This window comes from Saccoglossus kowalevskii, chromosome 17 (assembly GCF_978046115.1).
Source record: "Saccoglossus kowalevskii chromosome 17, keSacKowa6.1, whole genome shotgun sequence".
NCBI lineage: Eukaryota > Metazoa > Hemichordata > Enteropneusta > Harrimaniidae > Saccoglossus > Saccoglossus kowalevskii.
Genome location: NC_140657.1, coordinates 18,331,753 through 18,354,888, shown reverse-complemented (window position 1 = coordinate 18,354,888; position 23,136 = coordinate 18,331,753). Strand labels below are relative to the sequence as shown.

The 23,136-nt window shown below is 36.0% G+C and overlaps 3 protein-coding genes across 3 annotated transcripts in view; 1 reads left to right on the top strand and 2 right to left on the bottom strand.

Moving 5' to 3' along the window:
* The window catches only part of LOC144353211 (angiotensin-converting enzyme 2-like), a 35,241-nt gene extending 34,835 nt beyond the window's left edge, over window positions 1-406 (bottom strand). Inside the window, exon 1 of the mRNA XM_085491918.1 lies at window positions 209-406. Within this exon, the coding sequence (XP_085348044.1) occupies window positions 209-406 (198 nt within the window). The remainder of the gene's footprint in view (window positions 1-208) is intronic.
* A 1,105-nt stretch (window positions 407-1,511) lies between these two features.
* LOC100375272 (angiotensin-converting enzyme 2-like) lies at window positions 1,512-10,708 on the bottom strand. Its single transcript, XM_002735342.4, has 13 exons — window positions 10,511-10,708; window positions 8,094-8,255; window positions 7,329-7,422; window positions 6,844-6,987; window positions 6,549-6,740; window positions 5,797-5,894; window positions 5,214-5,383; window positions 4,661-4,884; window positions 3,956-4,100; window positions 3,631-3,729; window positions 3,125-3,247; window positions 2,359-2,585; window positions 1,512-1,788 (listed from the first exon to the last, which is right to left on the bottom strand). Exons 1-13 carry the CDS (start codon window positions 10,706-10,708, stop codon window positions 1,721-1,723), a joined length of 1,944 nt encoding a protein of 647 aa, XP_002735388.4. The 3' UTR covers window positions 1,512-1,720.
* Window positions 10,709-15,644: 4,936 nt separating this feature from the next.
* The window catches only part of LOC102806362 (uncharacterized), a 42,035-nt gene continuing 34,543 nt past the window's right edge, over window positions 15,645-23,136 (top strand). Inside the window, exon 1 of the mRNA XM_085491917.1 lies at window positions 15,645-15,798. The gene's annotated coding sequence lies outside the window, so the exon portion shown is untranslated. The remainder of the gene's footprint in view (window positions 15,799-23,136) is intronic.

The following is a 23,136-nucleotide window of genomic DNA, read 5'->3' as shown; positions in this document are numbered from 1 at the left end:
CATTTGTTGCTTAAACTTGAATTACCATAGGGCATTTTGACACGTCATTTATATTTTTATATTACGTATTTGTGAATAATGAGTTACTCAAAGTTGAATTCTCGAACAAACAAGAATGTAGTGAAATAACAATTGTAATAAGCTATTTGACAAAAAAAACATATAATTCATAATAAAATATGGGGTATTAAATATCTTCGTTACTTACCACAATTTCCAAATTGTGATGAGTTATATTAGTTGAATAATCCCACCCTGCCAGCGCAAATTCTGATATAAAAAACTGGGCGCGAGGATTATAATTATCTAAATACTCCTGGGCCTCCTCCTCGGAATATGCATCGGCACCAGAGGACAGCGCCACTAAGAGACCGGCAAGTAAACGAAACATTCCGAGCGAAGACATGTTTGTGAAAAATTACCACTTTTCAACAATTTCGAGACAGTGGCGATGGCACAAACGAATTACAACGTGTTTTATCACTACATGTGATGTTATATCTGTGGAGTTCATCTAAAAGGTGGGCTTATTATCATCGCCGATTACCTAGACGATTCACATCGTGCTTTCTCGTAACAAATCGTGTTTTTTCGTTGTATTACTTGTCCGATTTCTTCTGCTTTCTGCATTAAGGCTTAATTGCGCTATAACTATAACTATAATTACCACACACGCGCGTATGCCCCCATACCCACAAGTGCACGCACACTATCGCATACAAACAAACAAACAAACAAACAAACAAAGCTGTAAAGCTGCCATAGCATAAGTACAATGATTGCCAATTTATCTCTAAGTGCAGGCTGAAATTATAAACGAGCGTGGAGCGGATATGACGTCACGGTCAAGCGTCCATAAGCGTTTTGATACAGGAAAATAGTTGTAGTAGTCATCCTTGTGATCCACGGGTAAATTAATATCTTCTGTTTCAGTTATTATAGTTATATCAATCAATGTATAGTTATAACAGTTTTGGGGAAATATATAAATAATGATGCTAATACATGAAACATAAACTAAGACAAAAATAATCAGCTATGCCAATACAGTTCTATTTGATGGGGTTTCAGAATATTTACGACACAATGAAACAACGTTCGCGTTCAATCTCAGACATGATTTTCTGCCTTCTGTCTTGGCTCCACTATTAGAAAATTCCACGCTCGCAGATATGGAACATACATACGTGAAACTGAGGATATGTGGTCCGAACCGTGACAATTATGCTTTGTATTAGCGATGTAGTTGTCACCAAACCCGTCCAGGACGCATGTGCATTATATTTTCTTCAAACGAATACCGCTATGTTTACTGGCACAAACAAATTATTTATGAAAAATAATATTCTAGTGTTTTTTTCAAGATGTAATATTGAATACAATTTGTGCTCGAAAATATATTCTTAAATATGAATAAACAATACTCAAACCAACCAACCAAGATATTGTAGAGCATCGTAAGGTCAAATATGATAATGATTGCAAGATTTAATGATGAGCAAACAAAGTAGTACGTTTATTTGTTTATTTGTAAAACTGCAAAATGTGAAAATTTTAAAACACAGTTAGTTTAATTATGATTTCGAATTATGATTTGCAAACCACAAGTCTTTGTTTTCATTTGACTAGACTGACATTGCTGGGTAGTTGTATTCAACTTGTGTAGAATAAACTAAACTGGTAAAATAGTCCGGAGTACGATAGTTGCTGAGGGCGCTTTTTACAAAATAGTCGATAAAACCACAGCGGCCAATAAAGCAACCCCAAAAGATGCGACGACACTCGTAGCTGTAAAATAAAGAAACATACATATAAATAAATTTAGTATTAATTAAGGTAATTTAGGTAATTGCTTAAATTAATAATTTATTTGTTAATTTATTTTTGTAGTAACATGGCAGGTCTAGAAGTCCCATTTTAATAATGATGAAAGACAGGAACCAATCATCCCGCAGACATCCACTATATTGATACGACGTATTTTTTATGAATGAATAATGACGTCATATATTCATCACTTAAATAATCTCACAAAACGATAATGTAAGTGTGTATATAGGAAGAAGAAAGATGCAAATCAGAATGGTTCACAAGCAGCCAATCAGCCACGTCTACGTTAATATAATAACCGAGCGTGCGTTGACTCATTGAAGAAATATCACATTTAAAAATTTGTAAATGTATGAAAAAGAAATAGTTTATAATCTGACATTTTGTTTAAAACTATTAGGAAATATAATGCAAATAAATAAATAATGGCATGAGAAATGTTTGTTATTTTGAAGATGTTTTTTGATGTCCATCTGAATGTACTTATTATTGGTCAGCATATTAAAGCAGTGAATATCATACACCGACCTCCATCTGATTTTGGTTCTTCCGAATCCACGTGGTATGGTTTCCACGAGCATTTCGGATCCCATCCGACTTCATTCGATAATCCAAGGTTATCGAGTTGCTGAGTAAGCCATTCATCCAACGGTTTGAAATAGGCCAACAACGGACCCGACTCCATTGTGTCAGTGCCAGCAATGGCTTCCATGGCATCAGGCCACGAAACACTGCGACCGAGTGCTAACATATCACTGAAATAACAATTGGAATTTCATCATTGCATTTGCAATACTGTTGTTTTCACTAGATCATTGACCTCAACCTTTAATCGTGACCCCCCCCCACTGGTTAACAGGATGTGCAAATTATTCTTAGTTCAAGTTCAAAGCAAAAACTGTATTGATTATGCGAAGTGCACAATAATGATATTTATACAATGCATCAGAATAATAGAGACTCGTTTGTTGAAACGTCTTAGATGTTTTTCAAACCTTGATACATTTCTTGTAAGCATGTGCCACACAAATGAATATTTTCCGGAAATTATAATTATTGTGTAAGCCTGCGTACTCCATTGTCTACACAACGCAGAGATATCAGAGAATGTTGAGTCTTATTAAAATTGTATGTAGATACAGGCCATGGTCTGCGACTACTAGCTTATGACTGCAACTGCACTTTGAAGTGGTGAGTGCATTTGACAATATTTCACATTATGGGTATCAGAAATAAAAACACGTAAATGATGAGACAACGTGTTTTCTTCTAGTGCAGTAACAGGGATGATTACCTTAAAAGTTTGCCGGCACTTGTTGAATTGTAAAAGTCACACTTGAATATGTCCTTGTCCCATCCTTTGGCATCGCACATGGCTTTATAGAACTGGAACTGTATGAAAGTCCGGGTGTAGTATCTAAAAAATAGTGTCATTGCAATAGTTTTACGTATGTGGATGACATGGTTCCAACTTGTTCTTGGTAATTAACATTGAATACATCAGCGTATGTGAGGTTGGGGTGTGTACTGTGAGAGGGTATACTTGCTCTTTCATCCACGCTAAGAAAAGTATCGATGTGAGCATACAACTAATAGAATTCGAAAACTATATTTATCATTCGTTGGTATTTATAACGAAAATATTGATGTTTTTTTTATAATATTGGGGAGTTACTGTAAGTGCGTCTGTTATGACAAGATGACGAAATAACGTTACAGTTATATGTCATAATCTAGTCAACACACTTCTACAACATTATACACTAATTGCACTAGTTTGTTTGTTTGTTTGTCTGTTACCTTAGAAACGAGTAGTCGTTAGCAATGTGAAACATTGCCCCAGGTTCAAAATCGTCTTCAGTTCGACGAACAGGCTCAACAACCCCAGCATATTTATTCCTAACGAAAGCACACAAATAACAATAATAACAAGTTTGTATCAAACAATGTTGAAAATTTGCATATGCTTTATATCGCCAAAAATTCTTGACGTCAAATGCACTATATATATATTATTATTATTAGTTTTCTCTTGGATCCATTAACATTCATACATCCATAATGCGAACACGTGGCTATTATCACGTTTCCTATATTTTATTATAATCACACACCAATTACGTACTTTATCTCCCACCATTGCTTTGTCCATTCGTTGTATGGTATATTTCCTCGAAATACTTCCCAGCGCCATTTTTCCAACGCGATGGAAAATGGTAACGTAGCAACCATTGTTAAAGCTTGCTTCATCAGAAAATTAATGTCCGATTCTAGAATTAAAAAAAATGGGAGAAGTAGTTTTCAGTGTCAATTATGTATAGAATGATGCACTAGTGCAGTTTTTCACATAGTCACCGTATTAAAATATGTCAACGATGGCAAGACACGAGTGCATTATTTGACTTAGAATACATCAACCACACCTGGAATTTGTACTGGCCAATCACGTTCAAAGGATTGTAAGGGTATAAATGTGTATGCGTGTTTTAGGATAGGCTTCTATTGTTTATATAAGTTTACAAGCATGAACGTTGCGTCAAGCACCGTAACTCCAAACTTGAATTTTGGTGTTTGCTATAAATACATGGAACACCCACAGAGACAGTCATTGTCTTGATAATGTACCGCAAGAACAAAGATCACGTGCAGTATTGGAAGTATATTGATGGTCGTAGTAACTATACTGACTGGTGTGACGTGTCTGATTTTGCTGGAGTTCAAGACATATTTTCAGTTTTGTAAAAGGCAGTTTCACTAACTCAACGAGAGAATAAAATCATTTCCACTTTTTTCAGTTGTGGTCATATAATATATGGAAACATATACTTACCATAGTCGTCTGGAAGTTCGGTCATTAAACCAATCGAGTAAAGATGTTCTGGGGTAGCGGCAGACATTGCAATGACCTCGCCTACAGCCTCGTGGAAACCCTCATTGGCGCCACTACGAAACTCAATTGGTAGGTGTTTATATTGTAAGTAGTACTGAATGTGTCCCATTTCGTGGTGTATCGTCATCAGATCGTCCATGTTGACCTCTGTACACATACGAACCCTCAAGACAAATAAGAAAGTAATAAAGAATAAGATGGCTGTCAGCTAAAAATAACCCTTCACTGTGTTAAATAGCGCCACCACGTGGTGCTAAGGGCATTCACCTCTGTATTCGTTTATGTGTGTACCCGCGCATGATAGGGGCGTGGAGCAATTTCCCAATACGACATTTATACAGCGTTTTGGCAGGACAAACTTAATACCTCAAACATATGAGACTTCTTCCAAAATATTTTTCTATAGCTGGTTCTGAAATTTTTTACGGCCTCGACATTTTATCTCAATATATTTTATAGTATAATTGAACATAAATAAAGAAATAAACAATACCGGAAATCATGGGCATTACTGAAATCCCATGCTGTGGCATGGCATTCAACTAATCGGTCAGTTGGCTTGACAAACATGGATTCCTCCCAGAACGGTGGGGGCGCTTCTGCTAACCCCATGGACGTGAAGAAATCGTCGGCTGTATGAAACATTTTGTCAACCGTGTAGTTCTGTAAAATGTGAGAAATACGTCGATATATATGCGCACAGTATATTAAAATAAATACTTGGAATGGAACAACCTGAGTTTGTTTCCTGTTAAAGCGAGGGAGTCGTCACCTGTGCATGCGGCAAACAACCATAGCATGTCGTCAATAATGTAGTTGTTTACAAACAAGCGTCTACCCATGAGCCTTTGCGCTTTAGCGCGTGTTGTTATCGTCGCTCAGGACTCAAGTCTCGCGCATGCGCAGATGACGACCCCTCCACTTTAATTAAACACCAACTTCAAACTGTATCCGTAGGTGCAACTTGGCCACGTGATCTTTATTGCGAATTACCGCGAAGTATTTAGTAACGCATTGTGGCGCGTACTTGTCATATCCATATCACAGCATAGTCTGAAACGCTCGTAGCTAATTACCTGTGCTTTCATTTCATCGGTGACGTCAACGTTTGTTCCACCGGAATATGGTTCGACGAGGCTATAGAGATTATTCCAAAAGCGCCCCCACATGTCACCTAATATTTAGAGCATGGTCAGTAGAAACGTTAAAATGCATTCACGTTAGGTCACCCATTATCAAAGTGTATGCTATCTTCCATCAGCATACCCAGCGCCGTTGACTATTCACAGTCAATTTGATACAAGGTGATACGCCGAAATGCATTTGTCTCAGTAAACTTTCCTATCCATTATTGAATGCTGCAGTCAATATTGGCAAATACTGACATCCCATAATAACATTACCCTTAGTAGCAACCCTCCTTAAATAAAAAAACAACGCTCTTACGTTAAGGAAATAAATAACAATTTCAAATACTCAATAAATGGTCAAAATGCAAACATGCTAGTAATACTAAGTCACGAATCGCACGTGTATGATATCCAGAACTCGTTTGTCCGGTATTTATCACAAATTCGGTCAGTCACTCCTATAAGTTAATGATGTACAAATTGCAGACATACAATACGTCGTAACCATCGTAACCATCACAGTAATACACAAAATTACCTAATACATTAGCTGGTAGACATCCCTTATCAAGGTTTATCTTATCACCCACCCCATCACAGTAATTGTACATCCCTTACCTAATACATTACCTGGTAGACATTCCTTATCAAGGTTTATCTTATCACCCACCCCGTCAAAGTAATGGTACACCCCTTACCTAATACATTAGCTGGTAGACATCCCTTATCAAGGTTTATCTTATCACCATACACCTCTTTCAATCGATATCGTACATATGCATGGAGTTTCTCGTATAATGGTTTTATGTCTTCATACATCTGTTCCATGTCTTCCTCTAGATCATCATCTTCATAATTACCTCTCCAGTAATCACCATAATCTTCGTATCCTTAGAGCAAATTAATTTGTATACAAAAGAAACAACTTGAATTGACTTTTGAATTTATGCAAAATATCGTATATATTAGATTGAGTATACAAAGTTCAATTACCATTCATAACCGATGCCTTATTCTTCAGTGTAACATAATCAGAATAAAGCTGACGCATTGGTCGACCCACATTGTTTCTCCAGTGTTCCCATACCCATAGGCGTTCGGCATAGTCTCGCGAGTTTGCCATGATACTTGTCAAATCTGATGAGAAAGAAAATGAATGAATGAATAAATTGTGGATGATTTTTCAAAGTACTAGTAGTTGTTTTCTAATTGTCAGTGGGCCATAGCGTGTCATTGTTTACAAACAAGCGTCTACCCATGAGCCGTTGCGTTCTTAGCGTATGTTGTTATCATCGCTTGGAACTCAATACCCGCGCGTGCGCAGGTGACGGCCCTCCCGCTTTAACATTTGTTCGTTACTTTTGTATACATGTAAGACTTCTCTAATATTAACTAAGTGTATGTACGTTGCAACAAATAGTTACGCGGGAAATAATAGATCAACATCTACTCTTATATTGTAGTAGATTACAACTTACAAGGATCCTGTGCATGGCAGTCAGTGTTGTCATCTGGTTTACACACTTTTCCAGTGGCGTAAAAATAACTCATGTTGGCTAGAACATTCTGTAACTGGTACACATCAAACAAGAAACGAACGTTATTAATAGACCATTTTCCGTACACTGCGAGAATCACGCGTTATGCGTGAAATCGAACGTAAAAACAGGACAAACAAAGGTCATAGCGTCGTAGTGGCGTCAAACATCGCGTGGGATTCGACAAACACGAAAGTATTTTGGGGACATTTCCATGCTTAATAATGTGCTGTCCACATTTGATGATAGGCAATTTCGATTAAGTAAGGGTATTCGGAAGCAATATTCCTCTGTCGAAGATCGGCCGGTCGGTGTGAGCTACGAAATAAGGAAATTCGAGTTCAAAATCAAATCGTTCGATTTTTGCGGCAGACGTTCGACGCGCGTCTTTCATGCATCTCGCGAGATCTCGCAATTGTACGGAAAATCACCTATCCCGATCGTATAAGTTTGTAACGATCTCCGATTATGCTACGTAAATCTCCTAGGACTGTTGAAATACTGATCGGGAAAATTGAAATGTTGCGCTCTCAGATACGCGGTACATTGGTTCATTAGTTTATATATCAGACGATATTAGATGAGAGAGAGACCTGTTCAGCTCAAGGTCCGTCATTATCAATCATAATACTGTTACATCAATGTTGCAATGATTCCTAGAAATATAACTTTAATAGCGCCAGCAATCATTATCTGTAGACTTACTTGTTCGAAATCCTCGTCATCAAGAACAGCTGTTCCTATGGCGGCGATGAAATTAAGCTCCCTGGCAACTGGCTCACTGTAGTCATCTACATCGCTTAAGTATTTTTTCGCTTTCTCAGCTGAAGTTGAAGAAAAGTTTGCAGCTTTCCCAGCTTCAATTTGCTGCACAGTAAACCATATAAGATAGATTGTAAACGTCAAGTTGTTCAGTCGGCTGACAGATTCCACAACATATCAGCAAAACAATACTATATATTCTTAAGGACATATTATATTATTATAATATTGCGTTGATTATATTGTTAAGAGTTTCAAACAATGCTAAAAACCTAGAAAAATAAAACTTCTACGTTGACGCTGTCTTATGAGTAATTGTTAATGACACAACTTATTGGCGGTGGTTGACTGAGTCATGGAATAAAAAAACGTTTGCAAGAATTGTGGCATATTCAAAAATGTTCTTGTCTCAGACCTCGCCTTGTTTACGCCTCAACAGCGTCGCATGTTTATCCATAATGCATTGCGTTTATGTCAAAACGCGCCAATTAAAAAGTCACCTGACATCGTTTGAAACAGTATTCGTGCCACAGTAATGGGCCGCCGATTTAATAGGTTTAGAAAGGGCTGTAGAATTGAAATTAGAATCTGCTGTTATTGCAGAAAAACAATAAAATTACCGTGACGAATTGGGAAAACTAACTGCTGTCTTGCACATGCACAGCTATTTTTAGAAAGTCTATTTCTCCGAGTTCGCTCAAATAATCCTTACCGATCGCATATGAACAATGTAAATGCCATTTACCTGAATGGACTTTGCCCAAACAATCAAGTCAATAAATCCTATTAGAGCCTTTACCCTGGCAAAATAACTAAATAACTTTGATTGATGGCTTGATACAATTTGGAATTTGGGGGTTATTTTAACTTATAGTAATCGTTAATCACTATCAAAGAAGTTTCTATTATATTTTCAGTTATTTTGTTTTATACCTCCATTTCTGTTTTTATGTTTAATTTTCATTCTGGTTTTGTGGTAAATCCATGTTTTACCTTCATAGTTTAATATACGCCTCACAGTGCTACACAAATGTCGCCTTTTTTCCTCATGCCCAATGACGTCATGCCGTAACCTTCAAACCTTCTGACAACTGTTTCATCATACACTAATAATAATTAATAATAATAGTGATTAATAGTTTTATATTTTTATTGCTATATACTGAAAGAAATGGTTATTTCTAATGATGCAATAAACAATTATTATTAAACTATCACCTCAAACTTTAATTCAAATTGAATTTACAAAAAATAGAATATCTGTTTGAAACCTGGATGGAAAATTTAGCAAATGTCACAAATGTTTTATTAAAATAACACATACTTGTTTGTGACGACTGTGGGTTAAAATAAACCTCACATTTGCACACTGTATCGGACCATAACTCATAGTTTGTTAAAATACCAAGAAACAAACAAGAGACCGTACGCTAGTCCAGACATAAGGGTTACAGTTTTGTTACATTTTCATTCTAGTTTTGTTTTAAATTTATGTTTTTGTTGGATTTGTTTGTTGTTAAGTTTTATTGTTGTTCTTTTGTTAAGTTATTTGTTATTTCCATCCATTACTATTAACCAAGTTTCTATTATATTTCATTTATTTATCTGGTTTTGTTTTTTATGTTTAATTGTTATTCTAGCTTTTTTCGATAAATTATAGGTTATAAAATTTTTGAATTGTGTTACGTGAATGTGACATTTTGCTCACGTCATGTCAATTCCTGCCGTAACCTTAAAACAACTGTTTGCCAAATCTTTTAAAAAACAGCTGTGAACACAATGTGCTTCCCCTTTCAATGAGAAATATAGGTTTTATTCTAAGTATCAAGGGTCGAATTCTTGCATATGCAGCAACTATATATAGATATTAAATTATCTATTTTAATGTCAAATTACGACCGGGTAACAATTGTTTGTGGTGGGGTAGGTGAGTAGTGTAATACAATCTACTGTAAAGGGGGTAATTATTCACTGGGTTTTAATTTTGTTTATTTTGCTGACTGGAAAATGAGCTAAATTAAAACCCAGTGAATATGTAAAATTTAGCATAGAACACATTATCTAAATGACGAAACCGTGAATTTAAAACCCACTGAATATGCCTGAAATGGTAAATCAGTGAAATTTAAACCCAGTGAAAATTAGTCATTTTACAGTATTACAATTCACATTATCTTGTGAATTCTCGTGTGATATCAAAGCTGATTAATATTGAAAGCCAGAATGACAAACAAAAAATTATGTGACCGGCATTCCGAAGTTACAACGTAGGAATTTAACTGGCAGACCTTCCCCAGGCAACTTTGCCTAATTCTCACAAAATACTTTCCTCGATGTGTGATGTGTTTTAATTAGCTCACCTTTATATCTCGATTATGTTGTGTTAGGTTAGTTGAATACCTCCACGATGCATGCGTGTAATCTGAAAAAACAACCGCAGCGTTTTCATTGTACAGATCCAAAAAAGCCTGGGCCTGTGTCTCGGAGTACGCCTCTGCGACATATTGCAGCGTAGCAATGAAAACGACTAGCAGACTTAAACTCGCGATCGAAGACATTGTAGCTGGAGCGGTGAGAATTTAACCTATTCTAAGCTTGTGGCGATGTCACATGACATCTCAAGTATACGGTATAGCTGTTGAGTGTTTAGTCTCAAGATGTTGATTAATGTGCACTGCGATAATAAATGCCACATTAATTTATTAAAGCAATAAACAAATAATAAAAAAAATGCCACATTAATCACCAACCAAATAAAACGTCTGACACTGACAAATTTGTTTATTTAAAAAATATGTCTCTACTATATAAACCTTTTGGGGAATATATATCTCCTAAATCAGAACATGAACATATATAGATTCACTTAAAAAAAAAAAAAAAAAAAAAAAACATTTAAAAAGAAACGTCTTGATACCGCTAGTAAATATTAGAAGGTAAACGTAAAGTGCATAGTAAAAGAACATAATAAAGCGTCCAACTATTTGCACAGAATTGAGTATACCGATAGTGGGTTACTGTCCTCTGATAAAAAAAAACGCATAACACATTCTTGCATCTTGTTATTACTGCCAGTATGAAATAAACAATCTCTTTAATCTTCCATTTACAATCGGATTTTAACAGCCTGTACACCAGCTTATTTGCTATTTCTATTTTTACTGACGTACTAGTAAACAAATTTCAACAACCCACTGACGTATATTATACACTTGACACAAAAGTCTGACATTATAAAGGAGAATACGATCGTGCGCTTGTTGATAGTTGTTAAAAGAGATTATGTTTTTGAAGTTTCCTTTAACCATTTCAGTTTTCGATCATCTCATATTTGTAGTTGTTTTAAGTGGCTATAGCTGTAACTAATGATTTTTGTTATTCCTAATAAAACATTTTCTGTATCATTAGTTATTATTATTATACATAGACCGAAGTAATTTTGCGAGTTTTTGGGTGTTTTCTTGCGGCAGCAGAACCATCCCGGTTTATGTGTTGTTACGTACGTGTGGGTGCTGTTTTGGGACGTGGAATGAATTCATTCTTAGTAAATGGGCATTTATTGAGAATAAAGGATCTGACGGGTACCAGTAAATAGTGATCGAAACTGTCCGCTATCTCAGGTTAGCAACTGTTAACAACAGAGACCAGGCAAAAAGTAATTAGCTAATCAAAGTGATAGCGAATGTGTGATCAAGTCACATAAAATAATGAAAGTGAGAAATAATAAAGACAGCAAGGAGCTTGAAGAAAAAAAAACGACATAACCGGCAATTCATACACCGATGTCTGCGAGCAAAGTTTAGTTTTGTTGATTGGCCGTGCTTTACATTACTGTACTATATTGAAACACTATGCGCCGCCAACGTCGGTCGATGGACACGATTCGGATGGCATCTAGAACAAGTGACTGGGGAAATTCAATGAATGTACAACCTGTTTGTTGCTATGGGAACTCGTATTTTCGTTGTGGGCTAGGAAAGCTTGCTGTCACTATGAGTAACATCTGTTCAGAATATAAATGCACTGCTTTACATGCTTTCTCAGTCACTCGTTCTACGTATGAAATTAATAAAATTACTAAGCAGTAATAACTGCTTTTTAATTCAATGGCTTTCATCAACAAAAAACACAGTTATTGCTCTGTACTCATTGCACAGTAACATCAGTTTATACCAGATATAATGCTAAATTCAGCCTTCGCTATATCATCTTAGCAACAGACTTCTGTGAAGACAGCTTTCAGACTTTTAGTCCCCGTTCAAAACGATGAAAACCAAATCCGTTCATTCTGTCTAGTACTTTATATGGGGCATATGCACATTCAGTGGTTTACCCTTTCGATCAAAAATGGCAATGCCTTGTCAGTTTTCATTCACATTTGGTACTTACATTATGCATGTTAGCATTATACATGTGATAATTTGTTTCACGATCTGATTCGAGATGACCGACTGGTGGCCATCATGGTTTTTTGAAATTATTGTATCCTAGATATGTTTCATTGTTTTTCTTTCAAATTCAGTACATAGGTTGTAAATATTAGGATACATGTTCATGACAATTCATTTCACAATCGGATCGAAGGTGGCCGACTGGCAGCCATCTTGCTTTATAAAAATGTGGTATCATGAACATGCTTTGTCAGTTTTTATTCAAATTTGATACTTATATTATGAATTATATATGCCCATGATAATTTGTTTCACAATCGGATCTAAGATGTTCGTTTTGCTGTTTGGAAATAGTATATCTTCAAGACTTATGTACCGTTCTTATTCATATTTGTGTCATGATTTATTTCTATTTGTCTAAAGATGGGTCGCTGATACGACTTGATAGTTAGATTATATAATGTAACACATTTCCATAATCTGTCATCATTTAGGCTCATGCGAGGTCCTGGACGAAACTTCACTCAGTGATTTGGAACTAATTACGATATAACCGTCGCCATTCGGACTACTATTTCAGTTTGGTATTTGCAGTTATTAATATAGTAAACGATTAATCAAAAGATATGACGTGTCCAGTACTTAGTGTGATTGGCTGTATGATTGAAGGCTACGCCTTATAGAATTTGTACTCTCCTGTAATTGGTTAAGTTTTGATACATAATAAACGGTCTAAGTCCTTGGTTCCAGAGAGAGCTCCACGAGGCGAGAGAGTCTTGGTCAGTCCTGGGCAGAGTCTCCGACGAGACAGTTTGCCTTGAGGCGTTAGCGATGTGGCTAAAGACTAGCTATTGAAACGTATTTCGTTGTGTGCGTCTATTTGACTGTAAAGCTTATGTGACTTTCCCGATCCTGTACCTCAAGCAGACGTGATAGAGACAAGACGAATTTCCCCCATGACATTTGACACACACATTATGCATGTCCGTGTATAATCTGTTTGACCATGTACTATATCTAGAAGATAATATTTGGTAATCGTAGTCCTAAATAACTATTAAAAATAGCTAGACGTTTCGAGCAATGGCTCTTTATTGATAGCACGTTTTCTTCTATGTTGGCACACAAAGAAAACCGTCCTACCCTGCCGAATGGGCATCAACAATCTGTCTTTGAAAAGGTTTCATTTATTCGTGCCGTAATTTACGTAGAGCAGACTCAGCCTACAGCGTCACAACAAACCCAGTATAATAATATTAATATGTTAAAATCAGATGATATTTGTCATCTCTGTGTGGCCGTACGTATGTTCATTCTCATACGGTAGTGTGAGGGCGTTAACAAGTGATAACAGTCGACCGTGTCTACGTCACTCGTGCATCATACCTTCGGTAATCAATTTAACGACGACGGCGCTCCGAATAGATCGAGACAACTATACCGTAGGGGAGACGACTCTCTACATATTATACTATATCATATGTTTAGAGTGCTCATAGTGATCATGCGAAACGCTCCATTCATAACAATTCCAAACAGAAAAAGGCAAGAGAATAACCCTCAAGAACTGTCGGGTGTGTTTTTAAGTTGTAATTTGGGGAAAACAAATAAATGTTGGTGGTCCGATTTTTTCTTATTTATCCCTCCATTGAAAACCTATGAGACTATTACAAAAATCAAAAATAAAACGGAGTAAAACAAATATCAATGAGGGCGTCGTCAGTGTGTGTGTGTGTGCGTGTGAAATTATAGTCATGTGACATGTGCGTGACGGTTTGGCGGTCAATACACTGTAAATTGCTGTAGCATGTTGTAATGCAATGTCATGTTTTCTAGTTTGCCGGCACAATTACCAGATGGTTAAACAAAATGATGTGGGAGAAAGGTACATATCCAATATTTACCGGTATATATTCTGCTGTACAATTGATGCGGATCCAATTGAAACTCAAAATATCTGCTTTCACATCGACACATATCTACATCGCACAATAATTGTAGCGACACATGTAAAAAGTTTATTTAAGATATTTAAGCTTCTGTCTACACATTTTATGGTGAGATACAATAATAGTTTTTGATAACCTCAAAATATAATGAAAATGGGCATTGAACATCATTGGGTTTTTAGAATATCCCTGTTTTACGCCGCATTGACGCCATTGTGGTTGGTTGCAGTTTGCTTATCAGTGTAGACCATACCCTTAGGCGGGTGCCGAATTACCTCGTTAACTCAGAAGTTGCACAGTGAAGAAAACACAACCGTAATTTGTGGTATAATTGTATGGATTAGAACAGACTACACTTACACTTACAAGTACAATATATGCACCATATGGCGGCAAGCGAAGTTTTGTTTGCTGAAACTGACAACGATATCCCCACATCAAATACAACATGAATTTAAGCAAACATAGCGGACAAGTTGCGGCTCATATGTCATGCAGTTTAAATAAATGTTGCAATTACCAGCTAAAGTATAATTGCATTAATCTCCTCCTTGTAGACATTTTCCAGTTATTATTTTTTTAATTATAGAATCATCCGTATCACCTACGTAACTTTGATGAACATACAGTTTGTTATCGACGGTAAAAGAGTCAATATACACGCTCCGTTTCCAGCAGATAACCATTTCTCACGGCGCAGCAAACAAGAGAAACCAATTTCTATTTCGTCTACATTAGTGCGGCAGACGATTAAGTAATTAATTCGCGCCAAAACAATATCAGTGATGTTGTTTTCTCAAGCTTACAATGATACAATGTAAAATGGGACTATAGGTCCGACTATTTATCTTCTAGGTGGGGCGGGTTGTGGTCGGGCTGCACAGCACACCAGTCGTCATACTGTCTATGTGCTATTGCTAAAGTGACCAGACGTCATAACAGAACACATTGCTCTTCATTCTGCTCTCTCACAATTTTTCAGAGTGCTAAATAAACAAATCGCGAATTATTCTATCGATTAAAGCAACAGCTCCTCGCGTGATAAAGTGACGCACATCCTTAATGATTATTATCAGAAAACTTGAATATAGTAGAATGAACGCCGCAAAAGTTGTCTAACGTCCTAAATATAGCTAAGTTGAGGGGCCTTTTTTGCATTCTGGCATATACATTGCGTCGCCAGTATGAGTTTCGTGCCAATTTGAATCCTCGTCTTGTTTCCCGTTCTCGGGTATATAGCGGCGTACAAGAAACTATTTGGGTCTCAATCATATCACGCATTCGGCCACCAATCATTTTTTGTCGCCTGTAAGTACGTACTTTTTTTTTTCTGACAATGTAAGTAGAAATGAAATATATTGAACTGTTAGTATATTTTCCAAAGCCGACCATCTCACGTCAGTTCAAGTGTCAATCAAATTGGAAAAAAAAACTTTCATATTTGGAGCATTCTTATACATGTTGCTTACGATGTATCAGGGAACTCAACTTGAATACAAAACAATGTGGTTTGGGGTATATTACTTTATTAGCTATGCACAATGCTAATTTAAATAGGACATACATACCACAGTAAGAGAATGCCGATTCCATCCAATGGCGGTTGGATGGCGTGTGTCAGTTGTCCACCTGTGTGTACAGTGAGTACCATGTAGAAAAACAGTCGTTCTTGTTTCACGTGTAACTAAATTAAGTCCCAGCAAATTAAAGATAAGTGGTACTGAACTGGTAATATAGACTACGTTGTAATGTCATTATTACTACTTCATGACACTACTAATTACGTACTGTAATAGTTGTTTCCGTAACAACCCCAAAACCTTAACACTGGTCTATGATAACTGATTTGGCTTCAGAAAACACGCACAGACTATGAAATTACCAATCTCTGAACGGGCTACTCGTCTGTCGTTATGGAAACACACGTTGTGTAGCACAGTATTATATATGGCGATGTTGTCCTCGAAGTGTATTTGGTCGTTCTTGGATGAAGTGTTATTTGATAATAGTGCACACACGAGCGTTTTGATATGTGAGCCCCATAGCCATTGAATTTAACTTAGCGAGCATGGTCACGTTACAGACAACCACATTGACGCAAACATTGCCAACGCTTGTACGAGTGGCGCCATTTCTTTAATGTATTTTTAAACATAAAACGTGACTCACAACAACGTAGCTAACATATCACAATGAACAAGAGTAGGAGTTGCCTGGGTGCACGACCGTTAATCAAAATAATGACACCATTATAAGTAAATTAATCTATTTGAAAACAAAATGAATGAATGCATCAATGAGTTGGAACCTGGAAAAAACAACGCTGTCATTCTGAATAAGGGTTTCGACTATACAAATTTGCAAATTCAACATTTCTGTGTATGGGCAAACGTTGTCGTATGAGGCTACAATATATCTTTAAAAAATAACGTATAAGTGTACCGTATGGGAACAGTTTCCATAGAAACATAAACGTTAAACACTGTACATTCAAAAGATTAAGTACAGATTCTTGCGTGACCCAGTAACTATATCATATGAACTGTAGTTACTATGAAAGCTAATGTTGCTAACACCCAAATACTAAATATTCATCTATTATTTTTTTTATATTGTACTTCGTCTTCATAAACAATGATGTGTGCTTTCACTCGGGATTCCATCTGTTTTGAAAAACAGCATTGTTTTTCAGCCAATATTTCAATATGATCGTTATTTACCGTGCGTGCGTCCTACTACCCTGTGTCACCCACGTGATCGATCGATTATGGTTTACCCAACGTTTAACTGACCAGTGCGAAATATTAATAGTTATATATAGTCAGACATACCGCATAAAGCCGAACGTCGTATTCGCTGCACGCGCTCATTCTAGTCACCCGCAAACCATTTGATAATGTCTTCTTCATGAATCAATGTAATGATGAGACTTACAGACTGAAGGCTTATTTACTTTTTGCATTAAAGATTTAACGTGGTCTTATTCTTCAATTTCTAGCTTTAGTCAACTCAAATGAAGCTAAACAATTGAACAAATAGTCTTTTTAATAGTTTTGAATTAATATAAATCGTTCTTTGCAGACTCAGTTTTTTTTGTGAGTAAAGTCAACATTTCAACCGTATTTGTTTCTTACTAAGTGATTGCTGCTTGGTCATTTCTTTCAAATTAAGGTTATTTGCGATAAGTGACGTGAACCATACGATGACGTAGTCGTGCAACTCGAAATAGGTGATAAATGAGTCTTTATGTACAGCCACGTCTCGCTCCAATTCATGATTAATATGCATGTACAACGAATTGATCGTTTTTCGTGCCATGGCGTAGGAAACAACCTTAATGTACATACCAGGTTACACATTGAAGATTAAGTTTCTCTAAAAGTTTCCTATTTAATTGAAAAGAAAGTTGATCTCAAAGCGGCAGTCGAAATTTGGGTGTAAGTTATTTCTAGACGATCTTACATCTGGCGGCGTAGCTATAAAGGAAATACTGAAATTATAAACGCATTTAGTTATTAGAGTAACAGAGATGACGTTTTTAACTCAAACTGCTGTTCAAGTACAGGAACATAACCTATCAGTTTGGTTCACATATATTTACATATATTACCCACTACAGCTGAGCCATTGATGTGTACAATTGATGCAGTCAGTTTTTGTTAGATAATAGTGTAATGACTTAACAGACGCATCCGTAACAATAACTTTGTGACCAACTTTGCTCATATATTTCATATCTACATTATATACTAGCCTGCAGGTATTCCTCCCGGTCATTAGAGTCTATTGTCTGCACTTATACAGTGATCAACTTTATATTTTTATAACATAACCAGCCAACCAACCAACCAGCCCAGAGATCGGCAGAAACCATTACTCACATCCCACACACTGGTTGCTATGACGACGGTGTGATCGCGTAGATTGCGTTGATTTATTGATCGTAACACTTTTAGGTTGCTCTAAAAACCCATTACATCCCTATTACAAAAACACAATGAAAGTTTGCTGTACAGAATTGCATGCGCTATAAAGTCTGTAAAGATATTGATTATTCTAAATTATATGTAAATACAGTTCCTAAAGTGGTGAGTTAATATCCGATCTAGTCTAAGGGCTCTTGCAATTAATCAGAAGTGTATGCTCGATGAATGCAAGATATCCAGGTAGTTGGTATGATCAATCAGGTTTTTATTTGCTTCATCATTGATTTTTGTTTTCGAATTCTACAAAAAACTAAGATGCATATTGCAATGAAGGGTTGTTATGTTATAAGGGATTTCAGCAACGTGTACGTTGTGGTTATGTCTGTATTGATGCAGGCCGGGATATGTTGGGTGATATGATTAATCACTTGCGATATTTTATGCCGCTCACTTTGGGATAGTCATAGAGATCGAGATATATTGTGTACCGAAAATGGCGTCACCCCTATACACAGACACTTTTTCCACCTAGAGTCGTTATACTCGAAATTTTGTTTCGGGGTAAGTTAAAGAGACGGGAACATAACATTCACAATAAAGGTGTTAGTGATGCTGGTAGTATTGGTTATTGGTGTGCATTATAATGTTTAAACAATCTGGAAGGGAGTACATTAAGGACACGAATAGTTGATGGGGAAGCAGCTACGTGATTACAATACGCAATGCACGTATTTATATACTGAAGTCACAGTTAGAGTTACCCAATCTTAAATGTCACTTACATACTTATATACAATGTGTACATTCCTATCTTTCTTTTGTTGTAACTTATTTCTCAGACCAAATCATCCTTTTGATAACGTAGCTAGGTGTCAATCCCTTCAATGGCGCATTCATTTGTAATTACAGGACATTTATAAAAGTGACTGAATGAACCAGACCTAGGTTACACTGACTATCTCAGATACTTGACGTAAGTGGACGTAAGGGCATCCGCTCATCATATTCAACCTTCCTGTCATTTCTCGTTAATTGAAAGTAGTGACACTAATACGGTGCACGTTATCATCAATAAACGTATTGGAATGTGACGAAATGGTTAAATTATACTCCTTTAAAAATCTTCAGGAAGTTTACCAAAGATGGGGAACAAATCAATGATTTCCAAACAACTTTTAGGCTAAGCTTCGAAACAACCGTTTTCTGTTGTTATTTTTTTAATTTTCAAATATGCATGGCCATTATGAATTAGTTAGCATGCAATACAAGTGTAACTATGCAAGAATAATAGTTGGCCTGTGTTAGGTGTGTTTCACCGAGGATGGAGAGCGCCAATTCCCACAGCATAAGAACAATAATATATAACCTTCATAAAAAAACTAAAGAACAAATATTAATACATGTATTTTGTAACCCTTTACCAATAATTGCAATACAAGTGAACGCAGGCGTGATAAAACATACCTCATTAGCATATATTTTTAGGTTATCTGAAATATATTCACGTTTTGGGTTATGATGCCAAAAGGTGTAAATGGAGTTGCGTTGATCTCACTTTCGATTGTACAGTCCCACCGGACCTCGGTTTCTGATCTAATCGCCAAATGTGTCCACACTGTGTTCAATTACTTCCCAGGTGGCCAGGGAGAATAATAAATGACGCTGGTAATAATTATTAGATAACTCACCACGTGAATACCAGTGGCTATAATGCATGTAACCTAAAGGATGTACATTGGGAAGTTGTTACGTACAGCGGCATCCACTCTAACTCGCTCAATCGACTCATTAATCTAGTCCCTATCTGATATCAAGCTGAAGTTACCCGGTTACTTTTGCAATTATACTTAATAAGACGTTCACCTTAAATCTGAATGAAATGTTGAGCTGATGTATATGATTTGATAAACATTGTGTAGTCTCTTCAAAGTTGCCAAGATATCAGTTTTATTATAAATGAATAATTGTATAATGTGCATGGGTACTTAGTATTATATGGCAGTTTGGCGCAGCACAATCGTTACTCCCGAACTATTTTCGAAATATTCACAATATACTTCTTTTCTAACGAATAATACGTGAAGAGAATCTTGTTAAAGTGTTAATAACGTATCCAACCGTAACATCCCAAACAAAGTTGTATGAGGAAATTTACAAGCCCAAGAATACAAAACAAATTTCTGACAACAATTGACAAAGCAATCCACAAGAACAAAATACCTGACAAGTAAATTACCCTTACATAGTCAATATATTAATATATATTAATTATATGGTATTAATGAAGCGGTTTCAAATGTCTCGAAAAAGAGTGAGCACGTTCCACGTGTGGCACCTGGCATGTATCATTCTGGGCCATGATCAAATGGTTTCTGTTTAAAACCTGAGGTCTAAATCAGATAAATGACATTGACGCAATATAAGATTATCTTTACAGTTTTATTGCAATTAACTACAGACTCTGATGAAAAAACATTGAATGTTAAGGCCAGTCGATCTCTACAATACCATTGAAGACAATGTTACTTTAAAAGGTCTGCATATGTACTACGTGGCCGTACATACTGAAAGGGTTGTGGAATACATATCCCATAGGTGGGGGAGAGGGGGATATTAATGATAGTAAAACTAAAATCACCACTCTTGTCTTATAGTCCGGTAGAAAGCTCGTGGAAAGCTCTTATTCAAATTCAATGCACAGATCTAAGCATGAAATAGAAAAATCAGATCAAGTAGTCTTCTTGATCTCAAGTTCAACTGGATATATCATTGGAATATCATAGCTATACATATTATACATCTGTCCCCGTAACGCCATAAGTTACAGCGCGCCGTAATTTTGCGGAATTTTACGGGGTATTTTCATCCTACCATATAAGTAAATACGAATTCCAAATATGGAACGATTACGCGCGTAACCGTTTTTTGATAATAAAAACAAACATGGCTGGCACCAGGGTTTGACCAGACTCTACACAGAGAAGTTCGTTGATTCTGTTCAAAACATTTTGGATTTCGGCATTCCTATAACGTATCCTTGGGATTATAATAATAAGGCTGCGCGTCGGTCGATACTTGCGCTGTACTGTCTTCGTGCATACTTTGCGGTATCCTCGTAATAAACTCATATTATATGTGTCGATGGAACGAATAACATCAATATATAGGACTGTTAAATTAATACAAGCTGGTCCAGTCATCCATTTCTTTCTCGAAAAGAATGTTAATATGATTCATGAATGATTTGTGTTTATCAAACATTTCATTTTTGCTAATTAGTTTGTGTTTGTAAGAAGGATTATTATTACCAGTAAGATCTTTACTAAGGTACAAACATAGTGTTTTTATCTGAAGCTCTGTCTGCGAGGAAAACATATTTATCGTGGAGATCAGACGGGCAACAGAGTCTTTAAATGCAGATTTGGTCGTCTTTTGACGCTTGCCTCTAGTATGTAAAACCGACAACAGTCTTCACTTTTGACAGCCGTGACCCGCTTTGATAAAGTTTCTAGCTTCACCTATTTAAATACGATTTTAGTTTAGGTCTTTTTTTTTATTTTTAATATTTGTTTTTTGATCATGTATTCAATTATTTATTTATTTATTATCATTATCATTATAAAATATATATAATGTAGAAAATAATTTGTACAATGTTTTGGAACGCATATTTATTTAAAAATGCGTATATGCCGCAGTTGCAAAATTGTTGAAAATAAAATGTATGTGAACGATAAGCGAGTGTGTAGCGTACAATTTCAAGCGTTATTACTGACACCTCGAGATTAAGCAAGAGAGTCGCTTAACTACCACAACTATTGTTGAACACATCTAACGTTTCACAATTAAATAATGTTTACTGTATTGATTTTATATACAATTCACATTTTGAATTGTATAACATGTAATTCAATGCATGCAATAACCACATAAACATTACCAATTTTCAGAGAAAAAATATTATGTGACCTCTGTTATTCTTTGAAATCCGGATTCAATAATTGGGTTACTTATTATATGATAGCCGTCTTTTCATTCAGGAAATGATCAATTTGATGAACTGCTTGACGTTATGTGATTACACTAAAAGAAGTATTGTTACGTAAGCGTTTCATTCCGTATTTTCTGAATGATTTTTCATTTGAAAATAAATTTGATGAATGCGCCACTTTCCAGAAATTGATTTATTCGTACTTTGAGCACTGTCGAACCAATAATTGATTCGAACCTAAAGTAGAATCAATCATTCCTCACTATTACAGCACTCACTCTCAATAACTTGACTACAATTAACAAAACAGCAATTAACTATCAGCAGTGCAGCAATGCATGTTGGGTAATGTATGTAGACAGCGACAGTGTAAATTTACAAAAATTGTTTGGTTTATTTGCGTTTTCATAGCGCTCAATTTACACCGGAACCCAGGTTGAAACGACCGGGATTTCCTGTTTCTGAATAATCAAATTTAATGGATATATGCATATTGTAATAAAGGAAAATAAACAATGACACAATCTACAAGTCAAATGTAGTCTCCATGGTTACAAATTGCTACGTTTGATACGTTATTTCATGGGTCTATAATCGTAGTGGAATATAACTAGATGATAAACCCTTGGCATGGCGTCGCTTATCAAAGCGTTTTTTTAGGTGGAATTGTTTTGAATCATTAAAGTAGGTTGTAGTGTAATCCGAATAAATCAATTAACTCAAGCCTAA

Coding starts and splice junctions, on each gene's coding strand:
- LOC100375272 (XM_002735342.4), bottom strand. CDS start 10,708: ATGTCTTCGATCGCGAGTTTAAGTCTGCTAGTCGTTTTCATTGCTACG. Junction 2,586..3,124: donor AGTGCCGGCAAACTTTTAAG/GTAATCATCCCT, acceptor TTGTTATTTCAG/TGATATGTTAGCACTCGGTC. Junction 1,789..2,358: donor AGAACCAAAATCAGATGGAG/GTCGGTGTATGA, acceptor TTTATTTTACAG/CTACGAGTGTCGTCGCATCT.